At 40.5% G+C, this 22,862-nt stretch overlaps 1 protein-coding gene across 3 annotated transcripts in view; it reads right to left on the bottom strand.

Annotated features, from left to right (window-relative positions):
- Positions 1-3,246: 3,246 nt before the first annotated feature.
- ANO6 (anoctamin 6) overlaps positions 3,247-22,862 on the bottom strand; it is a 227,717-nt gene continuing 208,101 nt past the window's right edge. For all 3 annotated transcript variants that reach the window (XM_023231172.1, XM_023231170.2, XM_023231173.2), the window contains 4 exons: positions 19,276-19,481; positions 15,001-15,203; positions 13,217-13,322; positions 3,247-6,196 (listed from right to left, as the gene is read on the bottom strand). In XM_023231172.1, coding sequence (XP_023086940.1) covers positions 5,990-6,196; positions 13,217-13,322; positions 15,001-15,203; positions 19,276-19,481 — 722 coding nt within the window. In that variant the 3' untranslated portion in view covers positions 3,247-5,989. The remainder of the gene's footprint in view (positions 6,197-13,216; positions 13,323-15,000; positions 15,204-19,275; positions 19,482-22,862) is intronic.

Below are 22,862 nucleotides of genomic sequence, written 5' to 3'. Positions count from 1 at the left end.
AGGACACTGGTATGCCCTCTTTTTTACTATTAGGTGCAGCAGCTAAAGTGGGGGAATTCCTATTAAGCAATTAGTTGCCCATGACTGGATATGTTAAGAAAGACAAGCTTTGGAAGACAATAATATAATATTGTGGAATTATCCAGGCTGACAAACTGCCAAGGGTTGGAGCCCTGAATACAATAGGAAAATCCAGGGAAAAAGCTCTGAAGAGACATCCAGGGACCCATTCCTTTTATAATAGGGAGTGCCATAATCAAGTATTAGGAATTACACTGTTCACATTGAACAGGTAATAGAGCTTCAAGAGATGATGTGGAAGAATATTGTCTGGGAAAAAAAGTTCTATTCTAGGCTTTCAGTGCATTTTCCTAGATTAAAACAAGGAAGGTAATGCAACGATTTATCCTTATGAAGGAGACTGAAGAAGAGGTCTCAAGAACGCATTAACCTGCCTCGTTATTAATGAAGGGTGAGTGTGAATGTGATAGTTCTCTCTGGGGTCCCATGAGAGCTCCTGGGGTTGTATTTGCCCCACCATCACCAATAGAAAAGAGCAATTTAAACAATTTCCTGGGAGCTGCTCCTTACATATGTTTGCTTTTCAGTCTTTTGGGGAGTAATTGAAATGGAATGTTTTTTCTTAGTTATACCCAGAGGTTTTTTTTCCACAGAGCCAGAAATGAGGGCCAAGGAGCCTTCTGTTAATTGTTGGAGTCTCCAGAGAGATTTCCCCCTTTGTTTAATTGACTTTTATTTCCCTGGATTCTTTGCACTGCCTCCCTCCTTCCTGTTCTATCCCAGTCCTGGGAAAAGGGTTGCTGTAAGATTGTGATCTTGAAGCTAGAGCCCTGCAATAGTGAATATTGATTGTCCCAAAGGAACCGAAATATGTGAAGGTAAAATTTGAAATTTGATTTAAAGACAAAGTAGGGGAGAAAAGGCCCAGCAGTGGGGTCAGCCTGAGAATTTTGTTGCAGCCAGTGCTTGTTCCCAGGGCTGTAGCTTGTTCCGTACCACAGAGCAGGGCCTCTTACCTGCAGCTTCCTCTTAGGTGACTGACAGCGATTTATCACTCTGACTCACCTCAAGCGACAATGACAAGAAAGTAATGGCAGGGTGTTTTGTAACATAAATGTGCGTATCCACCCTGAACAATATTAAGAATCATGGTCTACTTGATTGAGTTCCTGTGCAAAGTGGTTCTAATTAGAAGAACTAGGTTTGATTATGGCCAAAAACAGGTGAAATGATGAGAAATGAAGGGTAGGACCAATCTCAGGGGTACCTTCCAGTAGGTAAAGCGACAAAAATCATTCCAGCATTGCAAAGGATCCCACGTGCTGAACTGTTTTTGGGAATGAGGCAAGGGGTTTAAAGGGCCACCTGCCTTATCTGTGTTTTCTGCTGGGAAATGGAAATGCTGTTAAGAGCATTTGTAAAATCTGTTTCATAACCAAAGGAAAACATCTCCCCAAATAAAATGAAATTGTCACAGCCACAGCAGGTTTTTCTAGGATTTCCCCTTCATTTATGCTTGAATGCTCCATGGAATCCGAAGGCTCTGGGTGGGGTCCATTCTTCTTCTCCCCTCAGGAATGCTGCAAGGCAGCCTCCCTATTGTGAGAACTGCCGCCACACTCCTTGAATCTTAAGGGGAGGAGGCTCAAAGAGCACATCAGAAAAGAGAGCTTAGGAGAGAAGGCAGATGAGTCCTCACCAGGGACAAAGAGCACATTCTTGCCTACAGCATTCTGTTCTGAAGTTCTCCACAGGTTCCCCATTGCTTATCAATGGCAAAACTCATCGTGTTGGGTTCACAGCTTCATTCCCAGTGATCCAATCTACATTTCCCCAGGATTTATCTGTCATCATGACCAACCTCCCTCCTGACCAACCCCAGTATGATCCAAGGGCAGGAGTTTGCCAAAGTAACGCACTCGAGTATTTGTCCGACTGCCCAGCAAACATCCACTGCCATTGTATTGATCATAATGTGGAAATAAGCAAAGACCATCCACATTAGAAGGAAAGGCTATTTATTCAGAGTATGCTATAGCAAAGGGAGTCATCCACTGTCACTCATGTTTTGACAAAGACTCAAAGGCAGGCAGAAGAGTGGGAAGGCTTCTGCTATGCCTGATTGGAGGCTGCTGATGTGGGAAGCTGTAGGTAGCTAACTAGAAGCGGATAGCCTATGTGATGATTAGCAGGGCCTATTTGGCTTTCTCTGGTTGGTCCTAAGGTATAAGCAGGGACCAAAATTAGGGAAGCTGTCAGTTATTCATCAGGTCCTGGTAATATTGGGCCAATTATTACAGAAGTTATTCTTTAGTTACCTGGATTGGAACTGGAGAGAGCACTGTGACTTTCTGTTAGTATAAGCTACTGCAGGCTGGCTCCCCGGGGTGACTATTGCAGATAGGCAGGGGCAGGGTGTAGGTAGAGTTCTGCTTTTACATATGGTCTGGCCATTGTCCATTTACATATTGTCTCAGTAATGAAGGGGTGACAGGGAACACAACCTAAATGGTCCTGGGAAAGGTGTCCTACAGAGAGAAGGCAGCAAGACAAAGAGGTTTCTAGTTTTGCCAGTTACGTCTTCTGGGTCACTATTGGTCATATAACAACTATTTTAGAAAGGAAATGAATGGAATATGCTACATTTATAAATGCTATTGCAGACATTTTAACACATTTCATTAAACTAGTAGGTGAAACCAAACATTATTCAAAAGTCTGGTAAAAAGTGGTAAAATTTGCTAGATTGACAAAAAGAATAGGATTTGGCTGAGTTTAATAACTACCTTTTCTGACCTGTAACCTTAATACACAATATAATTTTTAAAAATCCAAAGCAAATTTCTGAAGTGAAGCCTGTGAAAAATCTACATAAAAGCATACATTTATCTAAGGGATACACAACTGGCCACTAGTAAATAGCAGATCTATATTTGTTCTCTTCCTTAAAAACATTAAGACAATATAGAATAGAACATACTATTGTTTGTAAAAATGAATTTATTAAAATGCTCATAATTATAAAAGAATATTAAAATGCACAGAAATGAACATTAATTACAAACTTTACATCTTATGTCACAATGTATGAAAAGCATCATGAATAGTTCTACTTCACTTAAGCTGCTCATACATTTTTACCTTCTCAAACATAATTATGAACATAAAATGGTACAAGAAGTGTTTCAACAAGAGTACATTCTGACCCCCTATTGTGAATTAATGTTTTATGAAATTCAAGACGCACATGCAATAACAAAGGGAAGACTTTGGTGACAGTTTACAAGATGGCCTTGTTTATTTTTAAAATAAAAATGATAGCTTTCCCTTTCTAATGACATACAGCTAAATTATCTGAGGGATGTTTAATGAAAAATCCCCTGAGTATTTGGTCTAATGTTTCAATATGCTAAAATTCACAGGCAATACAAAAAAGGATATAAAGCTCAGTTTCTCTAGTGGTTCACACTGGACAGGCTGAGGGCCAGATTCTCCCTCTTCACAGGTCCACTGCCACACCCATCAATTTCCCCAGGGCTGCTGCCTCTGAAGCCAGTTACAGATGCAGCCACCATTGTCTGCAGACACAGCTCCCTGCTTTTCTTCATCACTGCAAGTCAGCCCCGGACTCACTAACAAACACTGTGGATGGCATGGGGAAACGACCCTGCATCTCCACTACAACTTTGCTCTTTTGGGCATCTTAACAGTGTCAGATATTACATTTGGTGCCTTTAAATATGTAGAGGGTTTTGTTCCCTCCTGTCCACAGCAGCGCGTGTAATCTATGAAGAGGATTTTCTCTGCTGGGGCTATGAAAACAAATGCACATTTCTTTTCAGTTCTATCATACATACAGGAGATAAGGTAAAAATATTTCCTTTTCTATGCTGACACACATGGCGAGTAATTGCCACATTTAAACACAAGGAGATAGCCACATACTTCAGAGAAGAGGTAATAGAGAGGAAGTGACACCCGCTTCTAGAAGCAGTAGCTCAGAAGTGAAGAGAGGAACAGTAGCACTCCCATCTTGGCTGCGAATGAGAAAGAGTTTCCTTCAGTGGGAAGAAATTCATTTCTCCATCCCAGTGCAGTCAGACCTCATGTGGCCTGTTTTGAACTCTGACTACATCATTAACAAGATCAAGAGAGACAGTGAAATGGTGTCCCTGATCATTAAGACAATTCAAAAGCCGAGAATACTGCTTTGATGGATCCTACATAAATACTTAAAAATCATTCATGGCAGGCATTTGAAATCATGACCTAGAGTTAAGCTGCTGTTTTGTAAAAAGCCTCTAAATTCTGAGTTTCCCGTTGCTGCTAGGATTCTGATAGGTTGGCTCCTCTGGCATTTAACAGCATCCCAGTGAGGCCCATGCAGCATGACCATGATGCAAATCAGCTCCCTCTCCTGTACCCAGCACTGACCTGTTACCAGTAGGGGTGAGAGGGCCTGGCTCCCTGTCTTTTCCAGAGCGCTCAGGAGGCCCGACGCTTACAAGGCAATAATGTGAAGTAGGCTGCTAGGCTGAACAAAAGTGAGGGGGCAAGACGTGCATGGCAGGACAGGAGTGCAGCAGGAAGTAATCTCCAGATAATGGTAGGGTTTGTGACCAAACCATTTTCCTTTATTACTCTTAACTGCCTGATTGACTCTAGAGGAGGCCAAAAAATCAGATCTAATCTAGAGTCTCTTTACTTGATGATGAATAATCTCCGTATACTCCTGTCTCTAGTACAATTGACAGTTACATCAAATTACTGGGCCCGGAATAACAGGATGGAGGATGCAAGGAAGCCACATTCTTTATGGCAGAGACTTTGGTGTGTTGATCACTTTGGCATATAGAAATAAGCCAAGTCCTACAGACTCCTTGACAAAAGGCACTCCCCACCCAGTGACCACAACAGGGGCACTTGCTGTTTCTGCCCATGCACACAGTCATGCCCCAATGGCTGTGTAGTGAGCCATTCGCAAAGGCAGCTGGTGATGTGTAATACTGCACCTTCTGTATCTAATGAATAAAAGTCAACTGGTAGAAAATTGATGGGCTTATCTTTTCCAGACAATTACGTTGATAAAAATGTAATTTTAATCATGTGATACCACTGTTTTCCAAGAAACTACACATCTTTAGAAAAGATAAATTAATTATCCAGATCAACATGAGTTAAAATGCTGTTTGAATCTGTAACTTTCCCTATTTTTGTCATTTTATTCCCTTGAGATCTGCAAAGCAGTCAACATTGATTAGGCACAGGACCTCCTAGGAGGGCTCCTGGAAGATAAAAAGTGTCACTGTGGATTAGGACAAATACGCTTCAAAACCTTGCTATCTTCATTCCAACCTACTACAAGTATTTTTTTGAGATGGAAAGACATGTTCAAATGAAGACTGAAACTATTTCCTCTGATTAACTGAGGTTTCCTTTCTGGAGGTATTGATAATACACCTAACTATTGTGAATCCTTGAGTCTAGTTAGCTATTTTTAATCACATGAAAGCTATTAAATCTATAATGATGGTACTGGAGGAAAAGATGACCCTGGAACAGTTCTAGCAAAGTGAAGAAATAAAACATGGCCTGAAAATAAAGGAGATCATGCGCCTGAGAATAGACAGAAATGAAAGTAATCATATAGAAAACAAAGAATCCATTCTACTTTAGAAGGGGTGGTTTTTAAGCACACTAAGGGACGTTTTCTGTCAAATTGCAATTTATCAGAAAAAGGTAACATTTAGGTTTTCCAGGTGATAAGTTTTATGCCCTTCATGATCTAAGTTTTACATTTTCCAGTTTCTGCATCGCTAGCTGAAACTGAAAAATAATACATGTGGAAATGGCAATACTTAAGACTCGTATTTGCCAAAGTGATTTAACTTAAACATTCTCATTAGTGATTCCTAATATATTTTGACAGAGCTAAATTCCTTAAAGTGCTTCTCAGAACATAAAGCTCTTATTCTAATTTTGGTCGTAAATTGTTATCTACTGCTTCTATCATTCGTTCAGCTATCATCCCCATATTTTTCGTCATATCTTTGAGGTGATTCTCATGAAGAAGCTTTTGGGTTAGGTATTTTTCTCTCTGGATCTTGCTCTTCGTGCGTTTTGATACATCGGGAATTGCATATGAAATGAAAAATTTCACAGAGTAGATGATGTGCTGGGGGAGAGAAGAAGAAAAATATCACTCACAAAGAAATGGAGGAGAACACCGAGTTCCTTTCATTCTTGCTTCTCATTATGGCAGTTTATCTGGACAAGGCAGTGGACATTTTACACACACATCCAACCACTAATACCATCATGTCTAATCAATAGTGTGGCTCTGTCTAGCAGTTACTGTTACTTTCTACATATAAATAATACTATGTGATATGTAGAAAAGTATATACACACACATATAATGGTTATAAAGGATAAAGAAAAAATGAATACCCCAAAAAACCACCATTAAACTTAAAAACTAGGATGTTGACAATGCTGTTGTATTTTGTGTCTCTTTTTCTAATGGCCCTGCACTTCTGCTAAAGTCAATGCTATCATATCTGAACAAGTGTATGTGTATCATTCTTACTTATTTTTTAAAATGTTTGACAAAATATATATATAGACCCTCAAAATATAGTCTTGCTTGACTTCACCTTTATGATCTGCATGCAGTCTTTTGGAAATTATTTTCTTTTGTTTTGGATCGGGTTCTCACTCTGTCACCCAGGCTGGAGTGCAGTGGCATGATCATAGCTCACTGAAGCCTCCTACTCCTGGGCTCAAGTGATCTGTGTGCATGCCACCATGCCTGGCTACTTTTAAAATTTCTTTGTAGAGACAGGGTCTCGCTATGTTGCCCAGGCTGGTCTGAAACTCCTGTCCTCAAGCAGTCCTCCCAACTTGGCCTTCCAAAGCACTAGGATTATAGGCTTGGGCCACCACGCCAGGCTGCTTTTTGTTCAAAACTATTGCCTAAAATTCATCAATGTTGGCCGGGCACGGTGGCTCACGCCTGTAATCCCAGCACTTTGGGAGGCCGAGGTGGGTGGATCACCTGAGGTCGGGAGTTCAAGACCAACCTGACCAACATGGAGAAACCCCGTCTCTACTAAAAATACAAAAATTAGCCAGGCATGGTGGTGCATGCCTGTAATCCCAGCTACTCGAGAGGCTGAGGAAGGAGAATCGCTTGAACCTGGGAGGGGGAGGTTGCGGTGAGCTGAGATCGCACCATTGCACTCCAGCCCCCCCCCAAAAAAAAAAAAAGCCGGGCACTCCCAGCACTTTGGGAGGCCGAGACGGGCGGATCACGAGGTCAGGAGATCGAGACCATCCTGGCTAACACGGTGAAACCCCATCTCTACTAAAAAATACAAAAAACTAGCCGGGCGAGGTGGCGGGCGCCTGTAGTCCCAGCTGCTCGGTAGGCTGAGGCAGGAGAATGGCATAAACTGGGAGGCGGAGCTTGCAGTGAGCTGAGATCCGGCCACTGCACTCCAGCCCAGGTGACAGAGCAAGACTCCATCTCAAAAAAAAAAAAAAAAAAAAAAAAATTCATCAATGTTATTCTATAAAACTAGTCCATTAATTTTCACTGCTGTGTAATATTCTTCTGTGTGAATACACTGTAATTTATTTGTTCCCCTATGAACAGGCATTGAGATTGTTTCCAGTTTTCGTTTTAGGAACAAGGCTGATGTGAACATTATTGTGCTGGAATCCTAGAGCATTATCTGCAAATATCTCAAGAGTGTGGACCTAGGAGTGGGACTGCTGAGACTCTGTCATGTGAATGTATCATTTTATAAGAGGATATCAAAACATTTTCCAAAGCAGGTATACCAACTTACACTCCCACAGCAGTGATAGTTTCAGTTGTTCTACATCCTTGCCAGCACTTGGTATCATCAAACTATTTTTTTTTTTGGGACAGAGTCTCACTGTCATCCAGGCTTGAATGCAGTGGTGCGATCTTGGCCCACTGCAACCTCCATCTCCTGGGTTCAAGCGATCCTCCTGCCTCAGCCACCTGAGTAGCTGGGATTACAGGTACCTGCCACCACGCCCAGCTAATTAGCTAATTTTGGGTTTTGCCATGTTGCCCAGGCTGGATTAGACTTTTTTTTTTTTTTAAGACCAATTTAGTGATTATGAAATGGACTTTCCCTTTGGTCTTACTCTGCATTTCCCTGATTACCAATGAGGCTAAATACTGTTTCATTTTTAAATTTATCAATAAAAAATCTCTGACCTAGCAAGGGGAGAGAGATAATATAAGCATAATTAAAAACAAATTATTCGTGGTGCTAAAAAGTGATGAGTAATATGAAGAGATTCTTCTGTAGATTAGTCTGGATATGCCTAAGTGAGCAAACACTTTGAGGTGAGGGAACAAGCCCTGCAGATATCAGAAGGAAAGACATTCTAGGCAAAGGGAATAGCTAATGCAGAGCTGGTTTGGAGGAAACCTCCAGAGTGCATTCAAGAAAAGGCAAGGATGGTGCGGAGTAGGTGAGGAGGAGAGAAATGATGTCTGAGGGGCACTGGGGCATGGCTGGATCCATAAGGCCTTGTGTGCCACTGTGAGGACTCTGGCTCTGACTCTGAGTAAGAGAGGAAGACAAGAGCAAGCCCAGCTAGGAGACTCTGGCCCTAATCCAGGCAAAAAAAATGATAGTGGCTCTGACCTGGTGGTAGCAGCATAGTCGGTCTGAAGTACTCACTGATATATTTTCAAAGGAAAAGTCAACCAGATTGGATATAGCATAAGGGTTCCAAGGACTCTGGCCTGAGCAGTGTTGAGATGGAGTCGCCATAATCAAGAGGGAAATACTGTGGATGGGAGAGATTTTGGGCTGGGTTGGGAGGAGAACATTTGGAGTGAATGGAGGAAAATATAGGCATGTGGGGCAGTAGATGTGAGACATCTGTTAGGCATTCAAGCAGAAACGTCAGGTAGGCCATTGGATTCATGGGTGGAGTTCAGGAGAGGGGTGCTCTGGAAACAACCATTTTAAGGTCCTTTTAGCATACAGATGGTATTCAGAGCCAACAGACTCCAGGAGATCATCAAGAGACCAAGGAGAGAGAAAAGAAGACAACAAAGGGATGAGTCCCAGGATCACTAGAGTATAAAGTACTGGCATAGAACCTGAGGTGGAATGGCCAGGGACGCAGGAGGAAAGTGTATTTTCCTAGGAGCCCAGTGAGGAGGAGTTTCCAGGGGTAAGTGATGAGGAAAATCTGAAGTCAGATTTTCAGCGACATTTTGACTCAGATTTTTGCTGAGTCAAAAGTTGCTAAGTCAGGTGAGGGGAGGGTGGAGAAGTGGTGGCTGCTGGTAACTGGCAAGAGCGGCTTCAGTGAAGTGGAGGGGGTGAAGGCATGACAGAAAGACAGAGGAATCGAGGACAGCATGAGTACTGGCAACTCATTCAACGGCGCTGGCCACAAAGAGGAGAAGAGAAGTGAAGCAGGACTGGCGAGGTAAGGATGGAGAGAATTTTGAGATGTGAGAGATATTAGTGTGTTTACTGATAACGGAAATTATATAGCAAAGGGACAAAGGTTGATGCTGTAGGAAACAGTTCTTTCATCTGTTTCTGAGGTAGGGAATACTTACAGATATGTGGAATTTCTCTGTTATGTCACCCTTGCATTTCCAGGTTAAAGCCTGGTGGTGTGATGCTATCTTTTTAAAATATATCGCTAGATTCAGATTTGTACATTTTTAAAATTTTTTGCGTAAAGATATACAACATGATGTTGTAAGACACATGTATGTAGTGAGTCCTCAACATCATCGACAGGTTCTTGGAAACTGCAACTCCAGGTCCTCCAACAACGTCATTTCCTTCAATGTTGTTTCATTACAGCATTGATGAGAAAAAACACTGGTTTAGTTAGATGTTGTTATCTTAAAGTCATGGTTTCCAAGAGCCTAATGAGGATGTTAAGTGAGGACTTACTTTATAGTGGAACAAATTAACATGTCCATCATCTCACTTTACACATATTAGATCTTTGCATCTATGTAATGAACAGGGTTGGCTTTATTTTCCTTTCTCTCTTCTTGTCTGATTTTAGGATTTAGGCTACTCTTAGCCTCACCAAATGAGTTGGAGAGTATTTCCTCTTTCTGATCTCTGAAGGCATTTGTATAGGATTGAAATGATCTGTTTTAAAAAGCTTGGTATCACTCTCCAGTAAAAACCACATGGTCTGGTGTTTTCATTGCAGAAAGATTTCAAACTTCTGCTGTAATTTAAGGTTTATAGCTACCTTCTTTAGCATTCTGGAGATAGATTACTCTCTTGGCTTCCGTTGTTACTGTTAAAAAGTCTACTCCCATTCTCGCTTTAGTTTTCTGTGTTAGTCATCAGTTTTTTTCCTCTGGTTACTTCCAAGGTTGTATTTTTGGTGTGCTGCATTTTCCTTGCAGTATGTGTAACTGGATTTCTTTATTCTGCTTGATACATGTCATGCTTTCTGATCTGTGAACTCTTTCATCTCTTTTATCCATTTTCTGCTTCATTTTTTTAAGTTAGTATTTCTCATTCTTCCATATCACTTAACATTTTTTTTCATATTTTCTATTTTCTTATCTCCCTGCGATGTATCAGGAGTAATTTTTTCAGACCTATCTTCCAATTCACAAATTCTCTCTTCAGATTTGCCTAAACTTCTGTTTCATCCATGTTATTTTTTTTCATTTCACCAATGATTTAATTTCTAGAAGTTCCATTTAGTTTTTTCAAAATTGCCTTATAATATTTTTTTAGTTTCTTGCTCTTTTAAAATTCTACCCAAAATTATTTAAATATTTTCACATACAGTTAATTTATATTTCTTATCTGACAGTTCAAACAAACCCTTGAGGTTATTGAGGGTCCAAATCAGTTGTTTCCTGCTGAATCTCATACTTCTTTTTTTTTTTTTTTTAAATCACCTCTTGTTATTGACCATCTTTGATTGTGTGCTCATATTTGATTAGCTTGATCTGAGAAAAACCTGGGGTCTAAACTGAGGACACTTTTTTCCAGAGAAGAAACACATTTCTTTCTACTGAGACAAATGCAGCCCTGTTTTGGGTCTCTGGCTTATTCAGGAATCTCAAGCTCAGTTTTTCCACTTCCCTTCTGAACCAAGGCATGATCTCCTTGAGCTCTGAGATGGAGGCACTGATGTGTACCAGCTTGCTCTCTGAGCCCTCCAGCACTACAGGGAATTTCTCTGTTATGTCACCCTTGCATAACATAACCCTGCTCACTGCCCTATTACAGCCCATCACTTAGGCTGGGTGCAGTGGCTCATGCCTGTAATCCCAGCACTTTGGAAGGCTGAGGAGGGCGGACCACTTGAGGTCAGGAGTTCGAGACCAGCCTGGCCAATATGGTGAAACCCCGTCTCTACTAAAAATATACAATTAGCCAGGTATGGTAGCATGCACCTGTAGTCCCAGGTACTTGGGAGGCTGAGGCAGGAGAATCAGCTAAACCCGGGTGGCGGAAGTTGCAGTGAGCTAAGATCATGGCACCGCACTCCTGCCTGTGCGACAGAGTAAGACTCTGTCTCTAAAAAAAAAAAAAAAAGCCCATCACCTAGTTTTCCCTCTCTCTGTAGATTCTCTTCCCTTCCAGTGAGCTCAGAAATGCAAAGGAATTATCAAGCTGGCTCTAGAAGTTTTGCAGTGGGGATGGTCCACTGCATATGTAAAGACAATTAAATGGTCTACCACAATATCAAAAGCAGAAGGCCAATCACTTCATCAACTACGTTTGAATAGAAACTTGAATAAACTCTTGCTGATATATCACATACTGTACTTGATTGAGAAAGCCACTTACGATGGTGAACTAACCATGAGTTACTTGTCTTCCCTGTTTAATGTTTGGTAGCTACTTGAAAAAGAAAAAAAAAACAACTAGTATAAGTACCAAAAAGCCAGGGAGTCTACCCCACTTCTTCTCTGCTGAGTGGTTTTTTTTTTTTTTTTTTTTTTTGAGACGGAGTCTTGCTGTGTCGCCCAGGCTGGAGTGCAGTGGCCGGATCTCGGCTCACTGCAAGCTCCGCCTCCCAGGTTTACGCCATTCTCCTGCCTCAGCCTCCCTTGTAGCTTGGACTACAGGCGCCCGCCACCTCACCCAGCTAGTTTTTTATACTTTTTAGTAGAGACGGGGTTTCACCGTGTTAGCCAGGATGGTCTCGATCTCCTGACCTCGTGATCCGCCCGTCTCGGCCTCCCAAAGTGCTGGGATTACAGGCTTGAGCCACCGCGCCTGGCCTCTTGCTGAGTGGTTTTATTCAGAGCAAATGAAGTCCACCTGCCTCAGCCCCTCTTGCTGCTAAGAAAACCACATGCTATAGTTCTGGTCAATGAGATGTAGGTGGAAGTCCACGGTAGGGGCTTCTGGCAAAGCACTCTTTCCTGACAAAAAGGACTGGATATGGTTAGCATCGCCCTTCTTCCTGCTTTGCGTGTAATTTGTTATCTGGAATTTCAGCAGCCATAAGGGGACACATATATGAGAGCAAATCCAAGAACTGGATATACTGCTTCCATCAGTGAATTGGTGTTGACTGATTCAGCAGCAACCACATACTTTCGTGAACTCTGTTATGTGGGTTGGAGGGGGAATCAACCTTATTTAAGCCACCATAGACTGCGTTTTCTGCTTCTTGCAGCTTAATACAATCCTATCGACCACACCAATTAAGTAACCTCTGATACTTGATAATTTGGCAGTAGTTAATTCACTCTGCATAGGAAGCATAGTTGGCTACATCAATTACAAATTTATAGTTGCCTTAGTCATTTTTCAGAGCTGGTCAATTTCAAACTCTCCCAGCAATAAAAGTTTCTCACAGGCAGAGATCACATCATCTTACTCATCTTGAATAAGCCCTTTCACAGCCCAACATGCTGCCCAGTGCCCTAAATTTTAAAAAGTTAGTAAAGAATGAAATTGAATCCCTTTTGCATATAACATGCTTTTAAAGTTTAAAAACAGATAATGCTCTCATTAATGAAGTTGTTTGAATATTTTCAGGTCAAAACTGATTAACATATTTCCTAAAATATTAGCAAGTGATAAGAAGGTATCATACATGTTAAGTATGGAGTTGGCAACATTTAATGGAAGGTCTGCAAATACACATCCTTATAAACTGTTTGAAAGCATACTTTTCCTACCTCCATGACAATGATAAAAGCCAGCTTGGCTGCGATCACGTGCCAATAGTAGATGTTGTGTTTATACTCCTGGGGGTGTCCAGGTGGGTATCGGAAATCACGATATCTGAAAACGAAATGGAGACATATTGGGAGACCAATCTTTTTGACTGAATACTGTAAACAAAGGCCCCATTTAAAAAGAAGTCATGGCCGGGTGCAGTGGCTCATGCCTGTAATCCTAGCACTTTGGGAGGCCGAGGCATGTGGATCACTTGAGGCCAGAAGTGCGAGACCAGCCTGGCCAATATGGTGAAACCCCATCTCTACTAAAAATACAAAAATTAGCCAGGCGTGGTGGCACGTGCTTGTAATCTCAGCTATTCAGGTGGCTGAGGCATGAGAACTGCTTGAACCCGGGAGGTGGAGGTTGCAGGGAGCTGATATGGCGTCACTGCACCCCTGTCTGGGCAACAGAGCAGGACTCTGTCTCAAAAAAGAAAAAAAAAGTAGAGGTCATATTTGATTCAATGCTCTTTTAAACTGGACATCACATACATTTTCTCTTAAAGCTCAATTTGGTAACAAAGCCCCAAAATAACTACAGTTATACCTCATTTAATATTTAATCAGAGAATGATGGTAATAACAGGGTCCATCTTTGTAGAAAATAATCCATCTTTATAAAAGAACTAAAGTTTTAAATTTTTTCTCCCACCATTTATCCCTGTTTTCTCAAAACAATTCCTGTTTAAGGGATCATGTTTATAAATTTATTTATATAATGGTATCATCAGGGTTCATTTAGGTACGGGACTCTCTCTCCTCATACAGAGTACTATCTGCTTGCTACAATTTTTTTACCTAATTCTTGTCAGATATCAACTGTTAACTGCTGTTGGTGTATCTTCCTCAGGTAGTACATATCTAATTTTATGCCTGTAAGCTATGAAACCTAGAAGAGTTTAATTTCTGATTAGATTTGTGGAAAGTAAGCATAAGGAGATTCAATACAGAATTGTAAAGAGGCTCCACTAGGTGTAACACAAACATTTATTTTGGGCTTATTTCTGGTTTCCGGGTTGCATTATTGAGAATTTGAGTTAGTGAAGCCTTTGAGGAGTTGGACTAAATAAACTGTAAAGCCTCTTGTTTTAGGTGAAACTCTATGATCCAGGAAAAAAGGTCGATGACCTACAGTTCACAAACCATCAATTGGTAATTTACCTGGTACATACTGTCCACTGTTGAACTCATCAACCATTAAAATCGATGGAGAGAGTTTTGGAATATTTTTAGATAATACTGTTCAGCTGAGTATTTACATCTCTTCTCTCTGTATGTCCGTCCCTGTTATGTGAGATGCTAGTTTGCCATCATTCAATATCTTCAGATTGTGCTTGAATAACACAATAGTATTAACAACTGAATTATCTTTGTTCTGGGACCTCTTGAAGTTTCTCTATTTCTATGACTTTTCTTTGGAATCAATCTCCCTGTAATCCTTTGAAACTCTCATCTTTAAATCTTTATGGTTTGGTCTGAAAGTTCTACCCCTAGTCTTCATTAACTTTTTAATAAATATACATACATATACATTTTCTGAGTTTCACTCAAGAGAAAGCTATGGGGAAAAAATGTCTCTAGCATCTTGATTTAAATGACACCAAAGCACCTAGTTGATCCTGAAGTTATAAAGAAATAACAATTAAATAATTAAAAAAATGACACCAAACAGAATTAAGTCACAAGAAAACCCCTTTTAAAGATGAAGTGCATTTTTAAACAAGTAAAGCAGAACTTGCCTGCATGTGGTATGGTTACCCAGCTCAGAGTATGGGTTTCCCTTGCTTTTGTTTTTGAAGTCTGCAACTTTGAAGATGGAAAGAGTGTTGTTGATGTACCCTTCCATGGTGTAGGAAGTGTGGTCCCCATAGGGAGGGACGGAGAAGGACCAGTAGTACACTAGGCGGGGGATCATGTCCGATGTGAAAGCAATGATCATGGCCTATTTTGGGAGAAAAACAACAAAGTGAAAATGAAGTTATGGTTTTTTGTTTGTTTTTTGTTTTTGAGACGGAGTCTCGCTCTTGTTGCCCAGGCTGGAGTGCAACGGCATGACCTTGGCTCACTGCAACCTCCACCTCCTGGGTTCAAGCAATTCTCCTGCCTCAGCCTTCTGAGTAGCTGGGATTACAGGCACGCGCCAACAACCCCGGCTAATTTTTATACTTTTAGTAGAGACAAAGTTTTGTCATGTTGGCCAGGCCGGTCTTGAACTCCTGGCCTCAGGTGATCCGCTCGCCTCAGCCTCCCAAAGTGCTGGGATTACAGGCATGAGCCACCCCGCCCGGCCGAAGTTATAGTTATTATAGGTCAGGTTAACAAATATGGCAGATTTGCTATTTTCATCATGTTGATTTTTTTTTTTTAAAGATTCAGAAATCTTAATTCTTTCTTAACTGCAAAATATATGCAGATAGTGAGATAGGATCTTGCTCTGTTGTCCAGGCTGGAGTGCACTGGCATGATCATAGCTCACTGTAACCTCAAACTCCTTGGCTCAAGTGATCCTCCTGAGTAGTTAGAATTACAGGTGCACTCCACTCTGCCTGGCTAATCTTTAAACATTTTTTGTAGAGATGGGGTCTTACTATGTTGTCTAGCCTAGTCTGGACTCCTGGCCTCAAGAAATTCTCTCAGCCTCTCTGAGTGCTGGCATTATAGGCATGAGCCACTGACCTCAGCCTAGAAGACTTGCACATGTAATCAGAGTCAATGTTATGAAAATAATTCAGCTTTATATAATTGATTTTAGCACTTGCTTTTCATAAACACAATGTAAACTGCATGTTTTCCTTGATCTAAATTTAAATAATGACCTCTAAGTTCACTTTTTTCCTGTATAGTATTTTGACTTGTTTAGACAAGTCAAACCATGACCTGATTTGTTTTAAACCCTCAGTACGTGGTTATGTTCGTCGCTTCATTAGAGTGCGAGCATTTATTAATTTTAGCAAAATTTGGGTGGCAGAAAGAATTATACGTAGTCAAATAATAATGTCTGTTTAGTTTGATCTAGTATCTAAGTCTCTAAACTTCAAAAAGATTAAGTGGATGAAGTTATGAAAATTATAAATTAAACAACAACATACAGAAAATTTAGTATGTTCCTAGATAAAAGGAGTAAATATGGGCCAATCATAAACCTGTGTGTCAGAGAGACATCTATTAGGAGGTAAAGCTATTATGAATTACATGAATTTTCTCTAAAATTCTTTAATTTGGGCTTTAAACTCTCCAGTGTGTAAAACTGGTTTGAACGAAGGAGAAAGGATTTTACTTTAAACCAAATTCTATGTGAATAAAATAGCTAAATGATTGTCATTGATGAGGCAGAAAAGCAGACATGTTTTTGGCTTAACATGATTTTTAATCGTATTCATTTGAACATATGGTTTAGACACAGTGAGACCACAAACCAAATCTCAGGCAAAGCAAGAAAAAACAATCAAGGGGCTTTTCTATTGTAAAATTTCCCTCACTAGAACCAGCTTTGTCATTTCCTCTGATGTGAAAAATGTATATATATGAGTGTGTTTCTGCCTGTCAGTACTGGGGAGCCACAAGAATATTTTACCTTTTTTCCCTCAGATTTCAATAGATTAAATTTTGCTATTATCATTTAACTCAACTATATCTTTTTATAGAATCACTGGCAGATGTGCATCAGGAAGCTACAAAAAAATTCCAACAAGGAAGATAATTTTATTGTCTTCTGACAAGATACTTTTCTTCCTGAATTGAGCTGCTCTGAGAGACATGCTGCAAGAGTACAAATAAATGCAGTGTGCTTCATTTCCCATGCTGTTCTGCACACAGTTTTCCATTTATATAAAAATAAATTAAAATTGGTCTTCAATAACAGATGCTCTGGCATGATACAACAATGTCAATTCAGCTTATTTATTGAACCAGCAGCTTTAAAATGAATGATTTTATACCAAATTCCTGCTTGATGCCCATTCTCATCCTGGTGGTTATTCTCTTTTGGTAGACAGTAGGTTGTGAGATACATACTGGGTGTTTGAGGGAATAAGACACACATTTAATGCTTGCACACACATAAACAGATGCCTATGTATGTGGATGTATAACTTCCATCTTGGAAGTATAACAAATCCTAATATGGAAAAAGGGATTGCCCATAGTTTAATCAATGTCACAAATCTCATAAGCAGTTTTCCTAGGTTAAGTGATAAGAAAAAGGCATTATTGGATAAGAACCAATAGCACCAATTAGCCGGCATGAGTATCTGTACACATACACACACTGAGTTGCCTTGGAAACAGCCAATCCTCCATCTGTGCTCATGGAGTGGAGCCATGGCACGGATGCTGGGAAAAGGTACCTAATACAATCAATCTAGAATGCTTGAGGAATAGGGAGAGTTTGAGTCAACTGAATTTTCTGGTTCGTTGCAAATAAAAACCCTTTTAGTTTCAAACTTTGCTGCTGAAAATTTTCTTAAAGCACACAAGTCCACGTTCTTGCCCAGCTCAGTGTACTAGAGCATACTGAACATGACAGATTCATTGTTTTATGACTGAGGAACTTGAAAGGCATCATGGCCATTTTTCTAAACATCAGTCTTCATTTTGCAGCACCGTAGATGTTGAAGGTGTGGAGTACCTGGGTGAAAGGAAACTGACATACCCTAGTAGTTGGTTTTTATGTGCAATTTGCACCTTTCTCCAAATAGTACAGATAGCATGCAATTCAGATATATTTAAGGTTCTGGGGTAGGGATGACAGCTAGGTTATACAGGTTTATTGTATAAAACTGTAACCATAATCCAGACAGTGACTACTTTTGGAATTCTTTTGCCTCCAATTGGGGTACCTGTCAAAGTCCTCAGAGTCACTGTTAATAACAATGATGAGTAATGAAGATGATTAAATAACAGCAGCTAACATTCAATAGAAATGAGGCTTCACGCATTACCTCAATGAATTCCCTAATATTGTGGTTGGTACGTACTATTCTTATGATATGCGGTAGGGAAGTAATAATTTTACAAATAATAAAATGGGGCTCTGGAGTGGTAACGCCTGGCTCAAGATCAAGCAGCTTACAGTACTGGGAACTGGAGCTCGGGTCTACCTGACTCTAGAGCCCACAATGCTCAGTAACTTCCGTCATCCAGAGCCTAACCTACAGGCACTGCCAACTTCTGTTGTTTTGGCTGGGGACTCAGGGAAGATGTGGCTTAAGAAAACAAAACTGGGGAATCACTTTTTTAGGGAGGTTCAACTGGAAGTGAGACTGTCAGTGAAATATGGAAGGCAATGGCCCTAGTTTTGGGACACTTCTTGGGAAGGTGTTCCTCTAATGGGATGGCATGCAATTTGCATTGCCTGAGAACTCCCTTCTGGCTGTACATAAAAATGACATGTTCAGATGGCCCATAATCAATGAATACAGGCTGTAAACAACTCAGTTCTGTCCCCTCACAGCTGTGATATATACAGGGCATGAGGCTGCTTCAGCCAATGATCAGAGCATGGCAAGCAAAGACCTAAGGGTGGGGTGGGAAAGGTGATGAAACCCACCTACCTCCCTCCTTTAAGAATTGCGGCTCTGGAGTCAAGGAAGGTAATCAGGAGCTTTGGAATATGTAGTAAAACAAGGTAGAATGATCTTATTTTAGGGCCCTCAAAGTCTAAATGAACAGATTTCTATCCACATTATAAAAAAGCATTTTCTGATAACTCTTTTTATAATTATGTGAGGATTAAAAGTGTTAGTACTTATCATTACCATATTTCATATTGAATAAAAAGTTTAGCAAATGAGCAATAACAGTACCTGTGTAGGCGGTGTTGACAGTTAAAAATAATTACATACAAAATGAAAATACATTTAACAAGTGGTTATATATAGCAACTATGTCGTTTATGTGGATGACAGACTTAGCATCTTCCTCCCATTTTAAAAAACACTAAACATTTGATTCCTTAGGTAGCAACTCTAATGCATCTTCAAGGTCTTTACCCTGTAAAGCTTAGGTCTACTCACATTGGTCACCACAGCCAGAATTGCTATTCCTTGCATGATGGGCTGCCATGCTCCAATGTCCTGGGCTTTCTCTGGTACCAGGCGTCTAAACTGGGTGGTCAGTTTCCATGCGTCCACTCTTATTTCCAATATATTGTTCACGAGAGCCAACAGAGGGGCCAGTGGAAAAGAGGCCACAAATAAGGTGACGAACCCAAACTGAATAACTGTCAATGGAATGGACACACATCATGGAGTGGTGGTGGATGGAAGGACAACATTTTTTCTTTACTCTTGAAAGAGAAAGGCAAACGAACTAAATCCCAGAGAGAAAACACATCTGTGGTAAATAATAATTTAGTGTTCAACAGTGAAAGAATTCAAACAAAACACAAATATAAAATCTCTGGAAAGAAGACTAATTATAGCCTATTTCTTTCACATGTATACACTTAATAGGACCAATATATTTAGACATCTTTAGTCAACCAGAATTATTTGCTGGTAATAAATTTGAGACATCATAAGCATATTATTCATTCTCAGGGTTGAAATAGAATGTTAGAAGATGATTTGTGGTTTAGGATTTTTTTTTTTTTTTTTAAGAAAAAAGAAATATTGTGGCATTATCTAACAAGTTAAAGAGAAAAAGAAATGGACCCATGGGAAGGCTATGCTTAGAGAATGTTGGAAGAAATATGCTGAGAACAAGCAAATGAGTGAGCTCCCCTGAGTCTGCAAATGCAAGTGCAGTGCATTCAGAGAATTTGATAGTATTAGAAATCACAGAAATAAATGGGATAAAAGTGTCTTAAGTTATAAAATCCTTCCTTAAGATTCTTGATCTTCATGTTAGTTGTGGTCCTTGTGGTCATAATAAGTCAAAATTTGAGTGGTGGCTTAGAAGTTCTTTTCTCCTTGTTTGTAATTGACACGGCCTTATTATAAATGCGGCAGCAGAGATTTTTGGGGTGATACTATGGAGCGGAAGAAGAAAATATCCAAAAAAGGAAACTCAGTTTTAGACCCTGCCCTCCTAACTGGAAGACCTTCAGAGGAAACATAAACAGATACATAACTAAGACTGTGGATGGGAGGAAAACGTAGAGCCCCATTAGGCCTCATGCTCAGAGAGGGGGCAGGGACGACTCTGCTCAGGAAGGGTGAGGCTGTGGAGGGTGTGGCGAGGCAAGCAGAACTGGCATTTGCTTCTGGTCTGAGAGGCAAAGGGCATGTTGCAGAAGAGCAGACAGGGCCAGAAGGATCCAGTACGTCCCACAGGCCAGGCAGGAGCACTCATGCAGAGAAGTGAGCCAGGCAAGGACCAGAGTTGGTGATGCTACAGAGTCATGAGCAGCAGCAATAAGCAGTGATATCAATGTCCCTGTCTATGACTCACCCAATCCTAAATAACTCATCAGCCCCCAGGGCATGCAAGTAATAGTCATGTGTGGAGTCAGCCAGTCAACTGTGGTAAACTAGCAAGTGTGTGTCCTACGGAAAGGGACAGCTCATAGTTGCCATGTTGGAATGAGGGCTCCATGTTGCCAGATCTCCTGATTGTTCAAGAGAAGCCAGAGATTAGGATTATGTTATCAGTAAACCTAGTCAAAAATCCAAAAGAGACAAGATACCACTTATAATGACAACAAAAGCGCAGACTATTTAGAAATAAATTAATGAGAAATATAAGACTACTATGATAATTGACTTAAGAAAAAACAAATAATGATGAATGAATGAATGGTAGGATGTGCCATACTCTTGATTGGGCAAACTTGAATGCAAGGACGTATCAAATTTTTTTCCACAAAATAATTTAGAATTCTAATATAAATTCTGTTAATAATCCCAAATGGATTTAACAAAAAAAGCTGACAGGTCAGCCAGGTGTGGCAGCTAATCCCTGTAATCCTAGCACTTTAGGAGGCTGAGGAGGGAGGATTATTTGAGCCCAGGTGTTTGAGACCAGCCTAGGCATCATAGCAAGACTCTGTCTCTACAAAAAATACAAAAATTAGCTGGGCATGGTGGTACAAGCCTGTAGTCTCAGCTACCCAGGAGGCTGAGGTGGGAGGATTGCTTTAGTTGAGGGGGCGGAGGTTGCAGTGAGCCCAGATTGTGCCACTGCACTCCAGCCTGGGCAACAGGGCAAGACTCTGTCTTTCAAAGAAAGATAAGAAAAAAAGCTGAAAAGTGATACTGAAGTTCTTCAAGAAATATAAACAGGTAAAATAATGAACAGGGATGTTTGCATAGACAGGAACATTCTGAAAAAATAAAATGGGATAGCTCTGGGAGATATTAAACTATATTATAATGCTATGGTAACTGAAACAGTTTAGAACTAGTACATGAGTAGATAGTATGAATTAAATAGGGTGAATTTTAAGAGGAGATGCAAATGTTCATGGGTTTTAATATATTATAAAGTGATGCTTTGAAGCAGTGGATGCAAGTATTGGCACAGCTAGCTAAGTCATGGGAAAAATTGGTATGGGGCCATCACTTTTGACACCAAAATAAATTCCACATGGATTAAAAACAAAACACCAGAAAAAGTCCACGTAATTTGTTCTGATATTCAAGTAGAAAATTTTTATAAGCAACTTTTGAAACCAAGAATAACAACAACAAAAAGTCAACGCAAAACACCCACCATGAAAACAAAAACAACCCTGCCTGCGACTTTTTCATAATCCTATACTGCTCTCTAATGCTTTCTCTGCTTGCTTCTACATATTACAGTTGAGTTTTCTGAAGGAAGTATCCATCTTCACAACAAGTGGCAGAGTAACTAGTCCCTGAAGCCCCGCACCCTGCTGAGGTCCTCACCACTGCACTGGACCTACTCTTGCTAACTTTGCCGGTGGCTGCATGTTCATAAGCTGATGCTCCTTTTTGGTCCTGATTTTTGTGATTTCTTGTGACACGGTCATAAGAAATTTATGGCCAAGATTTTATGTGACATGGCCAAACAGTCCCCCTGCTGTGGAATATTTATTTCCCCTTGATTTCCTTTTTACTTAATTTTAAAAAGTCAAAATATATATTGAAAAGCAAAAAAACTAAAAAAACCCTACCTAGCTATAGCACTGCTTCCACTTCCTGCCCCAGGTCTAGCAATTAGGAGTGTGTGGGTGTTGGCTCTTCCTTTCTTCCCCCTCTGGATTTTCCATTACGCCCCTTTTCCTTCATAACCAAATTCCTCTGAAACAACATTATCTCCCAAGCCTTCTCTGGGTTGACACAACCCTGCTGGATTTCTTCCCACTGCTCTGCTCTTCTTTTCCTTTGTGGGCCTCCCTCCCTCTTCACTCTTCAAATGTCCCTCTCCCCCAGGGCCTCTTCATCAATTCTCTGTCCATCTCTCTTTATATTCCTGCTAGGCATGCCTGATTCACCCTCATGGCCTCACCCATGGCTCATCTGAGCTCCTGACTGTGGTGTCCAACTTTCTAATAGACATTGCCTTTCAGATGTTTTCATGCTAAAAATATCCAACCACTGAGCCATTTCCTAGAGAACAGCTCCTCTCCTTATGTTCTGAACTGCATATATGGTCTCCTGGAAGTTAATTTAATTCCTCATCTGCTATGCAATTCACC

This window comes from Piliocolobus tephrosceles, chromosome 10 (genome assembly GCF_002776525.5).
Source record: "Piliocolobus tephrosceles isolate RC106 chromosome 10, ASM277652v3, whole genome shotgun sequence".
In the NCBI taxonomy this organism is placed as follows: domain Eukaryota; kingdom Metazoa; phylum Chordata; class Mammalia; order Primates; family Cercopithecidae; genus Piliocolobus; species Piliocolobus tephrosceles.
Note: the sequence above shows the minus strand (reverse complement) of the source record. Positions and strands in the feature narration are given on the sequence as shown.